Genomic DNA, 19,039 nt, shown 5'->3' on the forward strand with positions numbered 1-19,039 from the left:
ATGGAGTCTAGGTAACAAGTAAAAAGTTGGTCTTAGAATGCAGTAGGAAATTTCCTTCACTGCCATGGGAGAATATACTAGCAGACCTGGTGGTGGGAAAGTGTGGTTTTCATTTGATTACTTGGATTTTCTCAAAAATATATTAAGGCAGGTCAACAGCTGAAAGAGAGGATGAGAGAAGGGAGTGCTTGAGATTTGAGGAGATATGATAAGGTGTGAAATTGTTGTCCCAGAGTATGAGAAAGTGATTTTTTCTAAAGAAGTGTGTAAGAATTGCTAGGAAGTCTTGAGAGTTCACTTAAAATCAGTGGTTAAAAATTTAAAGTGAGATGAGTGAGTGTTTCTCTAGCCATATCCAGTTGCTGAGGCAGTGGCATGGAGTGAAGAGGATAGTGTTGGCTTAACCAGGGTAAGCTAACCTGGACTGGCATTTTGCTGGATGAGCACAGAAAGCTAGAGAAGAGAAAAAAAATGTGCATGAGAGGGAGAATTAGAGTGAGGGACCAGGTAATACATGCTAGGTGGTGAGGGAGGAGAGGGCATAAAGAAAGGTGAAAGCTAGGCAGAAACGGTGAAATCAATGATCTGAGGTTCCAATGGGGCTAAAGAAGTTTCAATGAGAAGGTACTAGAATAAATGATACGAACAGAAGGGAGGAAGTGTTCAGAAAGATATTGCCTGATAGAGGCTTTGGAGAGGGGGCTGTTAATGGCAGTAACAAAGTTCAGAGTATGGTCACGTACCCCAAGGCAGTAAGTCAGCGAGGTAAACTGACAAGCTGAAGATCAGCAAACAAGTAAGATCAGAATCCAGACTAGAACCCACAGCTGTCTGACTCCTACTGAATGTTCTCTCTCAAACCAATGTTAGCTTTTACTTTTTAACCTCTAATACCAGGGCAATGAAACAGTGTTCTATTCAAGATGGTGATGTACATTGGATGAGGAAAAAGGAGAAGGCTCATCTTCCTGGGCATGAGACCTGTTCAGTTGCATTGAGTCCTGTGTTTAGAAAGGCCCCACATTTTCATGTTGTACTGCATTCCATAAATCATACAGCTTGTCTTGGAGAGAAACTTAATGATTTAGGAGAAATGTGTGGGGTTTTTTGTCTCATTTGAGCTGATTTTCCATAAGCCTCACTGTTCTCCAGTTAGGATACCATTAAAATTTTATCAAGTTTATAATGGAAGTTTTAAAGAACCCATCTGTCAAACACTTAAGTTTCAATGTAAATGTTTGTTTAAAAGCACTCGCACTTGATAAAAATCAGCCTGAAGATGAGAAATGCTCTGACTCAGGAAAGTGAATAATTAGTCAACTAAAAAGGAGATAAAAAGGATAAAAAGTGCAGGTCTGGAATCTTAATTTATGTTTGAATGATAGCTTAGTGAAAATATTTACATTTTTATTTCTTATGCTAAATGTGGTATGTGTTTATCATAGTAGGTTTATTTATAAATATAAGCAAGGAGAAACTAAAAATTACCCCAAAATCCTTAACAGGAGTTAGTCACCAAAATGCATAACATTTGGTGTATATCCTTCCAGGCTTTATGAGTGTATTTATGTATATATATTATATTACATAGCTCTGTGTTTATTGAATTGTATTTTAAATATCATTTTAAAACTCAATTTTTGATTTAATAATATAATCTAGGTAGATTTTCTATCCTTGTAATTAAGTATTTTCTAAAGTACTATTTCAATATATTTCAATATAATTTCTATTATATGAATATATAATAAACATGTTATCCTTTTTTATTATTTAACATCTATGTTTTTCAAACCTTACTATTATAAATCATGTCAATATGCACATTCTTTGTGCATTTGTCCATTCCTGTAAGTACAATTTCTGGGTCAAAAAATGTACTCATTTTAAAGGCTTTTAATCTATGTTTCCAAATTGCTCTTGTAGGGTTGTACTAATTTTCAGACCCTCTCACTAGCATTGAATATTCACATTCCTTTTAAGTTTTTGCCAAATGGACGGGCAAAACCTGTTTGCTCTCATTGTCTTCCTTTGTTCTTAATGAGGTTGAACAGGTTTTCATTTGTTTATTGGCTTTTTCTTTTTAAATGAATGTCCTGTTAACGCTTTTTGGTCACTTTTTTCTACATGGTCTTTGGCCTTTCTCTTATCGTTCTGCAAAATATCTAAATATATTAGGATTGCATTGCAGAGTTTCCTTAATTTGTCAAAGGACTTTGCCAGGGCCCTACCAGTGTATTTGCAGAGCTCTATGGGATTGTTGTGTTTTTTCCTATGGGAGTAGTTTTAGAATGCACCACTTTTTTTTAACTAAATAAGAAACACATGGTAACTATAGTTATGATGATAGTATCGATATCACACAAATGAAAACGTCTTGTAACATATCTAAATAATGTATAGCCAAAACACTGATAATAAAACCATTACGAACAAAGTGCTGTACAAGCTCATCAAACATTTCTCTTTCCCATTCATTTCTCCAAATCCTGGCAATGAAATTTACATACTGAACATTCTGTTATTTGGTCTGCTGTCTCAATGCTTTCTACTGTGAGCATTTCATTAATATTCTCATTGTGAGTCCTGTGGGAAACTTCCAGGTTATAAAACACAATTGTATAATTTCACAAGACAACTCATTAAGATGTAGAACAGAATGTGAATGCAAGATTGGGGCTCTGGATTTTAAAAAATTTTTTCTTACCCTCTCCAGTGTAATTTCTTCAAATTCATATTCAATTTCTGTTCCATTGACCTATAAATAGGGAAAAAATAAGAAGAGAACTATTAAATATATGTTGAGGAGGACACAGCTGCATTTTAAATAATGCTTGGGAGTTAAATTTTCATTCCAACTATAAATAACCACATTTTCTTGATATTTCTGATTGTGCATTTTCATTCAAGTGAAATATAATCCAAGCTATTCTAAAATATATGACTGAGATGCTACAAAAAAAATCAAAGATTATTGCTTCCCTTAGAATTCTGTGATTATTTTTTGTAGTGAGGTGTAATAATACAAAATACGTATTGTGAGCTTACAAAGAACAAATCATCTAGGGGCAATGATACAATTACGAGGAAAATAATTTTCTTGTTTTTTTAAAAATGTTATGTTTGAACACTAAAATATGAGCTTAAAAATCACTGATAATGGTAGAACAACATTGTTTCATTTTTGAACAGTAAAATAGCATGAAAATGACTGCATCATCCGAGAAATACCTTTTCTTTAGTGGCTCAAGCTCAGGTAATTCATCCCCATCATCCTTTTATTATCTTTATTGGAAAGCCCTGGACCATATAACCATACCTATGCACCTCAGTAGCAGTAAGAAAAGAGCAAAGTAAGACACATTTTGAAGTGCTTAGTGACAAATTGTTTCAACCATCCAACCAATCCTTGTATTGATTTGAATTTACGGAGAGAAATACATTTTAAATACAGCCAGACACCTTAGATTTCCACCAATGTGCACAGAGGTCTTATGAAACATTGGTTTAAAATAATCTAAAAACTATTCCTTTCTCATTTTTATCTATCACATAATTCTTCTCAACCAGGCAAAACCTCTAAGCAAGAAAATTCTCAAACTGATTGTTTCTTATTTCTGATACGTGTCCTGACAACATCATTGGAATTTAGGAAGCAGCCAGAAGGACTACATTTTAACTATAAAGCCATCCTTTTTGTAGGATTCTAGCTTACATTTACTTTTCTATCTTTGAAGAATTTACACACAGTACCAGGGAATAAGAGTTCTATGCAAGCAAGGCCCAGATAGACCTAACACAGAGCCTGGAAAGAAAATAATGAAGGAAAAGATAGTGAACAAATGAGTGACTGAACTAAGTAATTAATTTACTTGTGTAATTTATAAACACAGATATTTGTGGATTCTCTTTCACAAAAATATTTGAATGTAGTATCATCACCTAAAGGTGTTATTAAAATTATAACAAGTGAACACATAGAATGACAATGACAATGGACTTTACTTAGGTGTGTCCACCACCCACTCAGAGCTTGTTTTTGATTTTCTAATTACATGAACTAATTGGTGAATCACAATTTACTGTTTTACTACATTATCAAGCAGCCCTAAACTAAATTTGATTTTCTAGGCTTCAGCAACTTAATGACTCACAGAAAAGAACTTGATGATGTCAGAAAGCTTCAGTAGCTTTCTAGAGGGTTTTGTTTTGTATAGGCAAAAAAAAAAACACACACACACACACACACACAGATTTCAAACTCCTTGTATATGTATGTTTCCAAATGAATGATTTTTAAAATAATTTTTTTGATCGATAGGAAGAGGACGAAAGGGGAAGGCTGAATTAACGAGATATGTTTTCATTCCCTCAGTATGGCTCCATGAGGCTTTTCTTTGCTTCAGTGCTTCTGTAGAGTGAATCACTTCGCATTATTAAAGTGCTGCAAACCGGGAAGAAAAAATAACTTCCAAGAGAGAAAAACACGCCTCTAATAATAAATGTCTAAAGGTTCAGAGTCAAAGAAATTCTGTTAGAAAGTGCTTAAAAGACAGGAATATTTTAGTGGCATCCATTGCATAGTTGTGGCCTATCAAAAGCTATGCTTGACATTTCTAGGATCATAAATGCTGACTCTTAGAGTTTTAGAAATATTACATATGCATAGCCTAATTGGTATTCCAAAGTTCCCCAGTCAGCTACATAAACTATTGCAGGCTTATATTTACCTCATGGGTCTTTCATTTTCAACTAAAGAAAATAATATCATTTGTCTAATTCAACAGTATCCAGGTTCTTTTCATAAGGAGGGAAGATGCCATCAAGGTTGGAATGTAACTTTTCTTTTAAAACAAAGCATCCCAGCCCGGTGGCTCACACCTGTAATCCCAGCACTTTGGGAGGCTGATGAAGGCAGATCACAAAGTCAGGAGTTCGAGACCAGCCTGGCCAATATGGTGAAACCCCGTCTCTAGTAAAAATACAAAAATTAGCTGGGCATAGTGGCGCGTGCCTGTAGTTGCAGCTACACTGGAGGCTGAGGCAGAAGAATTGCTTGAACCTGGCAGGTGGAGGTTACAGTGAGCCGAGATCGCACCACTACACTCCAGCCTGGGTGAAAGAGCAAGACCCCGACTCAAAAACAAAACAAACAACAATGACGACAAAGCATCCCATGTCTACCACAAGCTTTGGTGAACTTATAGAAGCATGAAGGGTTTTTAGCGTAGGTGAGGCATCATTTCAACCTTTACCTGAGGAGCATTTAAAGCATGGAATCATAGGAGCCAGTGAGGGAGTTCAGAAAAGACATTGGAAAGGCCCTAATCTCTATTCTCTCATTACAAGGAGAGCGTGGTCTATGTTCTGCCAAAGGACTCCCAAGACAAGAAAAGGCAAATATCTTGAGGGAAAGAATGAGACAGAACAAAAGAACTTAACAATACCCCCATAGGGCCTGGTGCAGTGGCTCATGCCTATAATTCCAGTACTTTGGGAGGCAGAAGCAGGCAGATCACGAGGTCAGGAGATTGACAACATCCTGGTCAACATGGTGAAACCCTGTCTCTACTAAAATACAAAAAATTATCTGGGCGTGGTAACATGCACCTGAGGCAGGGGAATGGCTTGAACCTGGGAGGCAGAGGTTGCAGTGAGCCTAGATCGTGCCACTGTGCTCCAGCCTAGTGACAGAGTGAGACTCTGTCTAAAAAAAAAAAAAAAAAAAGAAGAAGAAAAAAAAAAACCAAAAAGTATACCTCCATCTTAATTTGTGAAAATTTAGTGACTTTTCAAACCAGTATACCAGTACAGTATTCAATAAGTATTTAAATACTTATTTCAACTTTATTTCTAAATAAACTCTCTAGAGTGGTGTGGTTGCTTACTGAGTGATGAAACACCAAGAGGTATCTACAGTAATTCACCCCTAACTATAATCTTGTGTATCCTCACTCAGCAAAACCAAAACTGTTGTAAATGGCTCCCATCATTTTTGGTTGGTTTGCAAACAATCAATTGCTGTTTGAACTTTCCTTGGTGTCTCATTGTATTCCCGATCAGGTTATCGACACGATTTTCAATTCATGAAGTTCTTTTCCTGAAAAGAGTTCTGCTGAATCCATTTTTTTCTTGTACAGAAACACTTACAGTAATATTTAAGTACCTTGGTCATGTTTTATGCTACTGATAGTTTGGGGCCCAGAGAACTTCACAGTTGGGGGCTCTGTTATTCCAGTTCTAGCCCTAACTGTCACGGCCTCCTGTCCACTTTGAGAACTAGAAAAATAAGAGGATTGACATTTTCATAGACTTGGAGAGTCAGTCAAATAGATTAAACTTTCCAGTGTTTGAAAAACGTGTGTGTGTGTGTGTGTGTGTGTGTATGTGGTGTGTGTGTGTTTAAGATACTTGATTTTTATGAACTTTATGGTTCTGTGGTGACAGTTGGTAGATTTCTCTGGTGGCCGGAAAATCAAACTAATACCACACATTGTCCTGTACTGTTCTGGGCATGTAGCCTTCCTAGAATCATATGACAGTTAAGTAAAGAGAGTGACCCACAGCCCACTCAAATTTAAACTTGGTATTTAAAGCTCTAATTTAATGAATGTTGAATGCATTAAATATTTGTTTTTTTCCAACAGCTTTTAGGTAATTTTACTGCCTTTTTTTTCTACTTTAGTGACATAGTAACCACTTGCCTGGATGATGATATAATTTGATTTTGAGATATATTTTTATCTCCTGAAAAGAGTTCTCCATAAATAACAAATGTGAACTATCCATAGTTTAATGTTGTTTCATTGGAATCTTAAATAATAATTGCTCTGATTTTTTTTGTTTGTTCTTTGCCACTTTTGTAGTTTCATTAAGGCTAAGGATATACTAAACTCCAAAATGAATAATTTTTTTTTTTTTTTTTTTTTTTTTTTTGAGACGGAGTTTCAGTCTTGTCAACCAGGCTGGGGTACAAAGGTGTGATCTTGGCTCACTGCAACCTCCGCATCCCAGGTTTAAGTGATTCTTCTGCCTCAGCCTCCCAAGTAGCTGGGATTACAGGCATGCACCACCATGCCCAGTTAATTTTGTATATTTAGTAAGGATGAGGTTTCACCATGTTGACCAGGCTGGTCTCAAACTCCTGACCTCAGGTGATCTGCCTACCTTGGCCACCCAAAGTGCTGGGATTACAGGTGTGAGCCACCATGGCTGGCCCAAGATAAATAAATTTTCATATGTCCCTGTGTCACATATTACAACAAGTGCTGAAACAAGGATATCAAAGCCTTCATTTTTTAGACTAAACACAATTCTACCCAAAGAGCAATTATTAAGCATGCATAAAGTGCCAAGAACAGTGACAGATACTGAGAAAATATTTTAAGATATAGCCATATTCTAAAGAAACACACAACCTTTAAAGAGGCACCAAAACACAAATATATTAAGTCCTCATACAAGTGTGATATCTAATATTTAAAATATAGAGGTAGACTAAATCTGCAGTGCCACTATTGCCACATGCAAGGTATGTGCAGATCTATTTACTATTTGTCGTTTACATAGATTAAGTCAGTAGTAGAGAATATGATAGATGATGTACTAATTATCCTTATTATAAGTAATCATGATATAGTAAACAAGGTATACCTCTGATTATTATTGTTTTAGCATCTAGCACTACAACTGAACTTTGGGAGGAAAGTGATTATCATGCAAACTGGGACCACCAGTTCTTATGGCTTCTTGTCACTTCCAGAGTAAGGTGGGGCAATGCCACTTTGCTTCATCCACAGATGCATCATATATTACAGTGGCTAGCAATGATGACTATGTAGTGAACAAGTAGATGAATCAATGAATCAATACATGAGATTTTTAGATGGCTTAAACCTGATCCACTCAAAGAAGACCTTGGTTGCTAATGGGGATGCCATGGCTACTGGGCCCAGGCCTTTTACCATTCCTTGTTTATTTATCCTCATCTCTGAGACTGGCTCCTCTCAGAAGCCCTGAATTACAGGGTCACACCATCATCAAATGCTGCAGCAAATCAACACACACACATACACACACACTCATTTGCATTCCTCTTTTTTAGTACCTTGCCAATATTCATCCATCCCTTCTTTTGGAGTATCTGTTATAGTAAATATGTCATGATGCATTACTGCTCTTTACACTTGACCCTATACATAGTATGATACTCGGTAGGTAAAAACATGGCTTCCAGAGTAAGAAAAGATGGATTTGAATCCCCTTTCCAACATTTTTGATGAGTGTGAGTTTGGGCAACTTTCTTAATCTCTTAAAACTTCAATTTCTTTATGTGCAGAATGGTACAAACAATAGTTGATTCTCCTATGGTTATTGCAAGGATTGAATTAGGTAATTTATATGAATTATCACACATCTTAAGTGATTAAAGAAATTTCAGCTAAAATCCCAAACAATTGTCTTCTCAGTTCCTACTTCATAAAATTCTTGGTAGGAATAAATAATACTACACATGTTAACAGTCTGGCACAAAGTAGATCTTCAATAATGAGAGCTATTATTATTAGTTCTGGATACAAATCTATAAGGGTCACAAAATTTATTTTATCACATACTGAATGTTTGCTAATTTCTTCAGTAATACGTAACTTAAGCAAACAAATTTGTCTTTTTCTATAAAATCCACTAAAAGCCTTTCCTAACTCAAACATCTTTTTCTTGAACCAATCTAAGATACACTGCCTTGTGTGTAGGAATCACCTTAGTTTTTGTTCTCAAATTAGGTAAATGTGGCCTTCACTCAAAATATTATTTTGGCCGTGCGTGGTGGCTCAACCCTATAATCTCAGCACTTTGGGAGACTGAGGCAGGTGGATCGCCTGAAGTCAGGAGTTTGTGATCAGCATAGCCAACATGATAAAACCCCGTCTCTACTAAAAATACAAAAATTAGCTGGGCGTCGTGGCTCACGCCTGTAGTTCCAGCTACTCTGGAGGCTGAGGCACGAGAATCGCTTGAAGCCAGGAGGCAGAGGTTGCAGTGAGCTGAGTTCACACCACTGCACTTCAGCCTGGGCAACAGAGTCTCAAAAAAAAAAAAAAAAAAAAAAAAAAAAATCTCAACTAAACTTTCTCCCAATCTTCTGTAAACTCACTCTTCATTTTAAAAAAATATTCCCTTGCCCAGGATTGATCATTATGTTGCTCTGCTATTGGCACTCACTTTCTTACGGCTATTCTCATAGCATTTCCTACATCCTCATCTTCATGAGAGCACAGGTTGTATATTATCCTTTTTTTGCCCTTGTACCTTCTGGAACCATGCCTTGTTCATAGTAGGTCTCCAAAAAAATCTTTAGACCCAAGTCACCTATGAACTCCAAAACTTGAGTTGTGTTTAAACCGTATCTTTACATAAGTATGGGCAGCCCCTAACAACAGCTGCCCTTTCCCATGAAATATGGCTTGAATTTATCCTCCCATCTCAGGAAATTTTTGCAAATTTTTAAAATAATTTCCAACTTAAATACTGAATAAATTAAAACATCAATTGAATACATTAATACTTAGTACCTACCATGTACTAGGTATAATGATAAGCACTGGAGATACAAAGATGGGTGAAATATGGTTCCTGCCCTCAAATAACTCAGTCTAGCAGATAGAGACAACTGAATGGGAACATGTAACAAAGCGATACCAGTGCTATGGTAGATGTCTATAGACTGCAGCAGCTGCACAGGTGACATAAAGGAGGTAATAGGTGATTTTACCGGCAGTGAGTCAGAAACGTTTTCATAGAGGAGATGGGATGAGCTGAGTATATTCATAGGCAGGTGTTCATGAGAATGTGCAGGCCTATCAAAGCAGAGGCGGCAATATTAACCACATCTTCAGAATGTTCTACTGGAACGAGCACTGGCCTTAGAGTCCAAATGCTTGCATTGTACTTTTGAGTCTGTGATTTCACATGCTAGGTATAACCTTGGGCTTGTCATGATGCTTTAATTTTCTCATGCAGACAGATAACCTCTGAGGTCCCTCCCAGCTCTGACCTTCTAGCAACAGGGCTTTTCTTCCCATCTACTGCACCTGACCAATAGTTATTGCGAGTTTTCTATTACTCTTTATTCTAAAGATCCTAGCTGGCAACCCATAATTTTGCCAGGTGGTATCTCTCTGACAACTGAATATCTCTGTCTTATCTCTTCTCTTTAATCTATAAAAGGCCTCAACAGGGAGGAAACTAAATAGTAGTATCACTTTCCATCTTGGCTCCACTCAAGGACATTACTATTAGCATGTTTTCCATTTCTACTCCTCAAAGATCTCAGGTTTCTGGGGGGAAAGAATAAGTAGCTGCTTCTCTCTAAAAAGGAAAAAAAGGTAAGAAAGTTTTGCTATACTTCAATCCAAAAGAAAAAACTTGAGGAGGCTGATGTTCTTTATTTCCATCTTTTTATCATATTTCACTACATTTTAAAAATTTGTATAAATTTAAGGGGTATAAGTGCAGTTTTGTTACATGGATATGTTGCTTAGTGGTGAAGTCTGGGCTTTTAGTGTAAGGATCACTTAAGGTACATTATATCTATTGGGTAATTTCTTATCCCTCATTCTGTTCCCACCTTCTCATCCTTCCAAAGTCTCCAATGTTTATCATTCCATACATTATATAGCTCCCACTTATAAGTGAGAATATGTGGTATTTTGACTCTGTTTCTGAGTTATTTTACTTAAGATAATGGCCTCCAGTTCTGTCCTTACTGCTGCAAAAGACATTATTTCATTCTTTCTTATGGCTGAATAGTATTCCATTGCATACATGTACCAAATTTTCTTTATCCAGTCATCCACTGATGGACACTGAGGTTAATTCCACATCTTTGCTATTGTGAATAGAGCTGCAATAAATATATGAATGCAGGTATCTTTTTGATATGATGATTTATTTTGCTTTGGGTAGATGTCCAGTATTGGGATTGCTGGGTCAAATTTTTCTCTGCTGAATATATGAAAATCAGTTGAGTGCTGAAAAAGTGAAAGGCATTCCATCAGAATATAGGCTCTAAATAGGACAAGACACATTACAAAAGCCCGAGGCTTGCATTAATACAACTAGATTGTCCATCACCTTCTTTAACTAATGTCCCTTCTCCTAGACTATCTTCACTAAAGATAGTGACCAAAAACAGGCACCTTTTTCAAGTTATGAGACATTATCACACAGAAATTAAAAGCTTAGATTCTAGAATCTAAAAGACCTGGATTCCATAACAGTTCTGCACTTACAAGCTGTTAGAATCCATCTTTGTTATGAATTACACACATTTGTGTAAGTGTCAAAATTACTTATTTAAACACTTAGTAGTAAGCAAAAGATTTTCTGCTTAAGCCTTGTTGAGAACCTGTTTTAATGTAAAGTATACATCTAGTTATTTTATGAATACTATGAAGTTATAATGAGGCTGGTTTAAAATATGCAGTATTATAAAAAACTCATCATAGTTCATTATTCCTTTCTTTTAAATAAACACTCACAAGCTATAAAAACAATTATTGATATTCTTAGTTAAGATTCTGAGTTTGGTAAGACCACTATTCCTATTATTCACCTGAATTTGTTCTACCAGTAAACTCTAATTTCAAGTTAAAATTTCTAATCTTAATTAAAAAACTTCTGAGCTCAGCAAATGCTAAATTATAGCTTCTACCACATAAAAAAATTAAATCAGTATACTATAATTTGTTCCATTCTTCGTACTTATTTATTTATTTATTTTTTTATGAGGTGGAGTCTTGCTCTGTTGCCCAGGCTGGAGTACAGTGGTGCAATCTCGGCTCACTGCAACCTCCAACTCCCGAGTTCAACCAATTCTCCTGCCTCAGCCTCCCAAGTAGCTGGGATTACAGACACCTGCCACCATGCCCAGCTAATTTTTGTATTTCTAGTAGAGGCGAGGTTTTGCCATGTTGGCCAGGCTGGTCTTGAACTCCTACCTTAGGTGATCCAACCGCCTTGGCCTCCCAAGGTGCTGGGATTACAGCTGTGAGCCACTGTGCAAGGCCCTTAAATAACTTTCTTTTAAAAAATGTTATCTGCCTTTGTTATGAAGTATTTATAACACACACAACTTTGGGTCTAGAAAAATAACCACAGACTTAATAACTATTATGTTTTTTTTTTATTTTAATTAGAAAGCACAGGTTTTTTTGTAATTGGTAACTATTAGCTATAAAAGTGTAATAAATTTTTATCAGTATTTCTGTCAGAAGAAAAAAAGAAAAATAGCTTAGGGTTCTTATATGTATAAAATAATTATTTTCTATATACAAAATTGTCTTGATTAAAGGCTTTTGTAACAAAGGAACAAATATAGTTACTTAGCATGTGCAAAACTGGATTTGCCCCTGATTTGGAAGGAGCCCATTTTCTCTCAGCTTTGCTCCCTTGTTTTGCACCATGTGCAGGATGGAGAATAACAGGTGGTTTTAATGCATTCACTTGGCTCCAGCCTGATGCAGGCTGTTTTGTTCTTTGGGTTTAAATATTTCATGAGTTTGTACATGCTCTCTGAGAACAGTAAATGGCTTTAAGAACACAATTGATCAATGGTTGTAAGGCATCATGATACACAAGGTTTTTTTCCCAACAAATCTCCTCTCTCACCTCACCACCTGTCTATGCAAATCATGTGGTCATTTGCCAGCAAGTGTCCAAAAGAATCAAGAACTCAAAGCACATAGCCAAAATATTTAGGGAAATAAAAACTGAGTGCTAAGCCAAAAGACGAGACTTTACAAATATGGTGATCTATCCAGATAGTCAAGAATATTTTCTTTTACTTGGGTATAATATGACTGTATCATGAGGGAAAATATCAATGTTCTCCACTTCATCCCCTCTCTCTCCTCAGTCCTCTGCAGTTTTTGTTTTGTGTTCCACTATTACACAAAAGTTGAACCCAAAATAATCAACAAAAGCCTTTTCACATTTAAATACAACGATCTTTCCCAGTCTTCATTCGCCCTGGCTTTCATATAGTATTTGGCACTGGAGTGACCACCCACCACTTGCAAGTTCCCTTCCCTTCCCTTCCCTTCCCTTCCATCACAGGTTCTATCCTTGCTAGTTTCCTCCCTACTGCTCTGTCCACAGCAGTGACGATCATTTATTTTACTCGTGCCAGATATGAATATTTGCCAAGCTCTATCCCTTGTTGTTTTTATAATCTACCTGAGTTGTCACTTCACCCCCCACCCCCCGCTTTTTTTTTTTCTGAGTAAATACTTAAGTATTGCCCTGGTCTCAATACATCTAAAACAGAACTGATCCTCTTGCTTAATTGTAACCATAATTTCCTTCAGTCTACCAGTCTACTTTATATCTCTGTTAAGGAGATTCTTTTTTTGTCATATACATTCTTTACATTTGTTATCAATTCCCACCATCCTATTTCATGTCCAAATTATCACTTTCTTAAGAACATTGGTATAACTTCCTAAAAATATTTATTCCCCTATTGATTTTCAACATCAATCTATTCTTCATATCCTTAGAGGTTTATTTTCCTAAAATGTTTCATCATGGAATTCTGCTGCTCAAGTAGCTGCAATAATTTTTTAATCCCCAGAGAACATTTCATGCCATCCACCACCTGTCCCCAACCTACCTTTCTAGCTAAATACCCTGTTTCTCATCTTCAAAAACATTTTCTAACCAAGCAATTGTGCTGAACACCTCCTCCCTTTGGTATCTTTACTAATGCCACATACGCTGCCTTAAATACCTTAATTCAATCTATGTTTATTAAAATTCTAATTAATGCAGAAAAATAGTTTTGAATGCCTAAAATTTCCCACGTGTGAGGTTAGGTCCTAGGGCTATAGTGGTAAACAAAACAAGGCCTCTGCCTTTACGGAGCTGCGTTCTACTGGGGGTGTGGCAAGCTTCCATTTTTACCAACCAAAGACTGTCTTGTCCATTAAATCAAAAATATTTTTCTTATCGATACCTTGGAAATCATAACTCTGTTATCTGCAGAAAAATGCTAATAATAATAAAAATGATAACTATTACTACTGCTGCTACTATTGCTACTACTGTATTTTGTTAAATATGTACTACATGCCAGACACTACCTTAAGTTCATCTAATAATTATAACAATTTTGAGAGCTTAGCATTTTAATGTTGATTTTACTATTAAAGAAGCTAGTTTCAAAGTTAAACAGTTTTTTCAAGGTTATGCATTCACAAGCAACATGAAACTAGGAGAATCTTGTTCATCCTCATCGTTACTTAGTGACGGAAAGTATATGCTCAATATAAGTTTGTTGAACAAAATTAGCAAACGAGTGCCTATAAGGATGGAGAAAGAAATGGAAATATCTAGTGTCTGAATCCAGTATCTGATATTAAAACACTAATTTTTCTTTCTGGTCATACATAGCAGAGCACCTCTCTTACTATACTTGTGGTCTTCCTCTTGCCAGCTTCTTGTATTGTCATTTCTCTTCCCTGACATACTGTCCTCTTGCACAGATGGGGCACTATCTTTTAGATTTGTGTTTCTTTTATGACACCTATTGTAATTGAACTTATATTTGCCCATAGTAGCCGCATTATAAATTGCTATTGAAGAAATAAATGGATTGACTCTTATGCTAAGAGATTTTTTACTTGCTGTATATCTTTAAAATCCCTTTTATTCAAAAATCCTACCACTGTCACTTTCCAAAGGAGTAAACTGCCTTAATTTCTCTCTAATCATTTTACTTCAAATCCTGCTAACAATGAGCTGTATCCCTTTTCATCTAAATATAGGTCACCCTTTCAGCAGCTTTCAAGATCAATTCATCAATCAACAAATATTTATTGAGTGACTACCCCCACCTTCTTTGCTATCTCATATAATCTCTTTTCATCCCATTTAAAAAGCACATCACTATCTTCACAACCTTGGAAAAAGAGCTATAGAGCCACATCGCCCTGCTCTTTCATCTGAAGTTCTGTGATTTTGGAAAAATGCTCCAGGCTGCTTGTTACAACAAAGGTCACACCAATATTTCCAGATCAGCTACTAAGGGAAAGCATTCTGCTGCTTTATTTTTATTTCACCTTTTTCAAAGTACTTTAGGACCGTGACAAGGACTGCTTATTAATAGGTTTTGCCCCCTACCCCATGTCCAACCCAGCTGATAACATAGAAATGGTAAGGTTTAAAGTTGTTTATATCTAACATTTTTAGACTATGCTAATAACAGTATTATTAATTTTCATACTATTTTCACATACATCATTGCATTGGATTCTTATAATGACTGTATATATTTCGATATTTTAAAAAATTTCCTGCAAGCAATAGCCATCAGTTTCCTCCACTTACTATCCCCCTCCCCCAGCAGACATGTACATACATGCCACACTGTTCTCTTTTAAGAAAGATGAAGAGGCAGAAATTAAATATGCCAATAGCAGACCTAGAAAAAAACTTAAATAATTGTAGTTAATATTTCTGAAGATTTACTATATGCTAAGCAGTAAAGCTTATATAATATATATTTACATATAATTATAGATAAGTATATTTCATATATAACATATAAGCTTTACCGCTTAGTGCATGTATATGTATATATACACATATACACATACATATATGCACGGGGAAGTTGTGTTCAATATTCATACAGAAGACTTGACTTACCCTGTTTTTCTCTGTTAGATTCAATTAACTTAGAAGTCTAAAGTGACAAAAAAGTATAAGCAATATATTTTTCAAAGAAAAATGTAGAAATTTCTACATATCTATTAGTGTTTCTCAGACTTGATCCAGGAGTTTGAAAGGGGTCACACATATTGAAGTTGTGATTATTATAATAGCTAGTCAGATTAAGGCATTCTGGACTCTGAGTTGTATGCACCAATTCTATCTCTAGAAGTCCCAGAGATAGAATTTCTCTATCTCTGGACACCTTTCTTTGTTGACCTTTAAGTATCCTGTCACAGCGTGAACTAGGACGCTGATAGGATAAGTTTCTAACAGTGCATGCTTAAGCATAGCTCACCACTGCTTGCTTGCTTGTTCACTCTCTCTCTTTTCTTTTCTTTGTATCTTCTTGGAACAGGAAGACTCAAAAGGGTACCAGAAAAATTTTCACTTGCATTGTATTAACTAAACTACAGATACACTTTTAATATAGTAAACAAATGTTAATCAGACAACAAACTTTTAGCAAAAAGCACCAAGGATTGAAAGCAGTTGGTAGGACAGGGAGAAGAGATGGAAGAAAACTAAAATTTTATTTTCATCATACTCTTCTTTTTCTTAATGATCTTCTGCTTAGGATCATTTTGCTTGCCAAGTTTTCCCTGTATAATTCCTACTCAGCCTTTAAAAAAATCTTCCATGATTCTCCTCTCCTTCCATCTAATACCACCACAAACCCTGCCTTTCTTTCTCTAGTCCTCCTACACACTCTCATACACACATATGCATGCACACACATAGATAGGCCAGGCTCTGCTAATGCTGTTTCTCTGTGTTTATAGACTACTTCTGTAGATTCTTTTTGCTCTGATTATATTATCAGGCTGTGTTAAATATCAGCTCAAGCTTTGGATTCAGTCAGACATGTAAGCTAATCCTAAATTGGCCTCTTATTAATTTTTGTGACTTTAGAAAAGTTACATAGCCTGAGTTCCTCCTCAGTAAACTACGATACTAGTTATACTTACTTCAGTAAGGTTGTTAGGGATTATAAATGAAGTAAGAAGCAAAGCACAGTTCTCAACTGCTCATACTCTAGAAACATTTCCTACGTTTGACTCTGCCAGTTAAAAGCTGTGATATATCTGCCTGAGTTTTCTCATCTGTAAGTGGGGTTAAAACGAATATCAAGGGTTGTGAAGGTTAAATGAATTAGTAAATTAGTGTAAATTAAATGAATTAGTAAATTAGTGTAAATTAAATAAATTAGTAAAACACTTGGAACAGTAGTCTAGCACATGATAAATGTTATTATTACACTGTTCATTATTATTATAGAATGGTGGAATAGGGAGCTCAGCAAATCCTGTCCCCAAAGAACAACTTTAAAGCTGGGTGGAAATTGTCAACAATAGCCATTTCTGGACTTTGAAAACTGACTAAGGACATATAGCAAAATGATTGATTAAAAATGATTGATTAAAAAAAAAACAACTGCTGAACGTTAGTTAACAACGGTGAGATTCTGTGTTGTTCCAGTCTGGGGCTGCGCATTGCCCCATCTCTCCTCATCCCACAAAATTCTGTGGGTACAGTAGTTCTACCAGCAGAAAATGCTATGAAAACCATCAGCTTTACTGCCAGAGGGGACCAACTTCATTTGGAGCAGAATGTGGGAAAATCCCATGCATAGTTGTTGAAAACAATAGTGATTTCTGTGGCAAACATCAGAGAAAGCAAAAATGGAAGTAGTCTAAGGTTACAATACTGGCTGGTGCAGTCAACATGCTGTCTACAGTAGCCAGAAATTAACAGAACAATTTGGGTACTTAGAGAGGTATGTTAGGCTTTGAGAGCTCCTATATTTCCATGGCAGACTGGAAGTTTGAGTGCGTATGAAAGGTCATGCATATCCTCAGGGGACTACAGAAGGTCCTAGCAATCAACACATCCCTGTCTGAATGTGAGACCTTGCACAAATGCACAGGAGATAGGAAAAGGAAGGCCTATTCGAAAATAAAATCTCAGGCCAAGTTGTAAGCTGCTTGAATGTAAACACATTCCCTGGCCCACTCACAAATCCATTGGTGAAGGATGGAAGGCTTACTGGCTCAAGGTGTTTCAGCAAAACCTTTCACCAATCACTGGCTCACCATCTAGCTACCTTGATCCAAAGGCACTGCTATAATGCCAGACATCAACAACATCAACAACAACAACAACAGACAGACTCATCAGAGATATCAGGAGCTATATATTGCAGGGGAAACAGAATCTACAGATATAGCATGTGACTAAACTAACATATAAAAACCCCCAAAATCTGGAGCCAGTAAGAGAGAAGAGGGCAAATCAGAATCTCTAATTGCTTTTATCTTATATGTTAGAGTTTTTAAAAAAATATAGGAGACATGCAAAAAAAGGAAAGCATGATGATCCATAAATAAGAAAGTAGGCAATAAATAGAAGCTATTTCTCAGGCATTCTAGATGTTGGAATTAGCTAACAAAAACATCAAAGCAGCCATAAATATGTGCAAAGAACTAAAAGAGCCATTTTAAAAAATTAAAGGAAAGTATGACAACAATGACACATCAAATGGAAAATATTAACAAAGACATTGAAATTATAAAATAAAATCTCATGAAAATTTGGAGTCAAAAACTGAAATAATAAATTTGCTAGAGTTGGGGACTGATGGCCTACTACATAAACAGCTTAGAAGTTGCCATTCTGTTGTAACAACAAATAAAAAGCTAAACAAACTGACAAATCAACTACTATTGTTAGATCCATCAGAGAAGTTAAGTTACAAGGCAAATCACTGTCCCCAAAACTAGAGATAGTTAGACACAAAGAATCACCAATTATCAGAGCAAAAACCAATGGGCAGATACCTCCTTGGGAACCAGTGCCAGGGTAGAAAAACCTAAACTATAATTGATGAATTGCTAAAGGCTCAATGTGAACAACTCTGAGAGTCATAAACTCCAGGGGGACCTGTCATAGGGCTGCCACACTTTTCTGAGTTTTACCGCGAAAAGCTCTATGAGGCCTTCATATTGAATATTAGAAGAAAGTCTACTAGTGCTTCAGGCAGGGAAGAGGAAAAGGAATCATTTTGAAGTTAGAGCATTCAGTGCCTCTTAATAAAGGCTTCCCTCAGGAGAAACTACTTACCTAACCTATCGGGGTTTTATCAGGGCCTAACATAACTGGGGAAAGGGAAATACCCAAGTCCAGACCCTCTAGCCATCCTGTCTCACCTAAAATTGGGGGTAAGGAGGACAACAGAGAAGCACTGGTGAAATTTACAATCCAGATAGAC

At 36.2% G+C, this 19,039-nt stretch overlaps 1 protein-coding gene across 25 annotated transcripts in view; it reads right to left on the bottom strand.

The window, feature by feature from the left end:
* Positions 1-19,039, bottom strand: part of DLG2 (discs large MAGUK scaffold protein 2) — a 2,230,265-nt gene that overhangs the window by 697,332 nt on the left and 1,513,894 nt on the right. For all 25 annotated transcript variants that reach the window (XM_050755793.1, XM_050755797.1, XM_050755794.1 and 22 more), the window contains one exon: positions 2,708-2,758. In XM_050755793.1, coding sequence (XP_050611750.1) covers positions 2,708-2,758 — 51 coding nt within the window. The remainder of the gene's footprint in view (positions 1-2,707; positions 2,759-19,039) is intronic.

Source organism: Macaca thibetana, chromosome 14 (genome assembly GCF_024542745.1).
Source record: "Macaca thibetana thibetana isolate TM-01 chromosome 14, ASM2454274v1, whole genome shotgun sequence".
NCBI lineage: Eukaryota > Metazoa > Chordata > Mammalia > Primates > Cercopithecidae > Macaca > Macaca thibetana.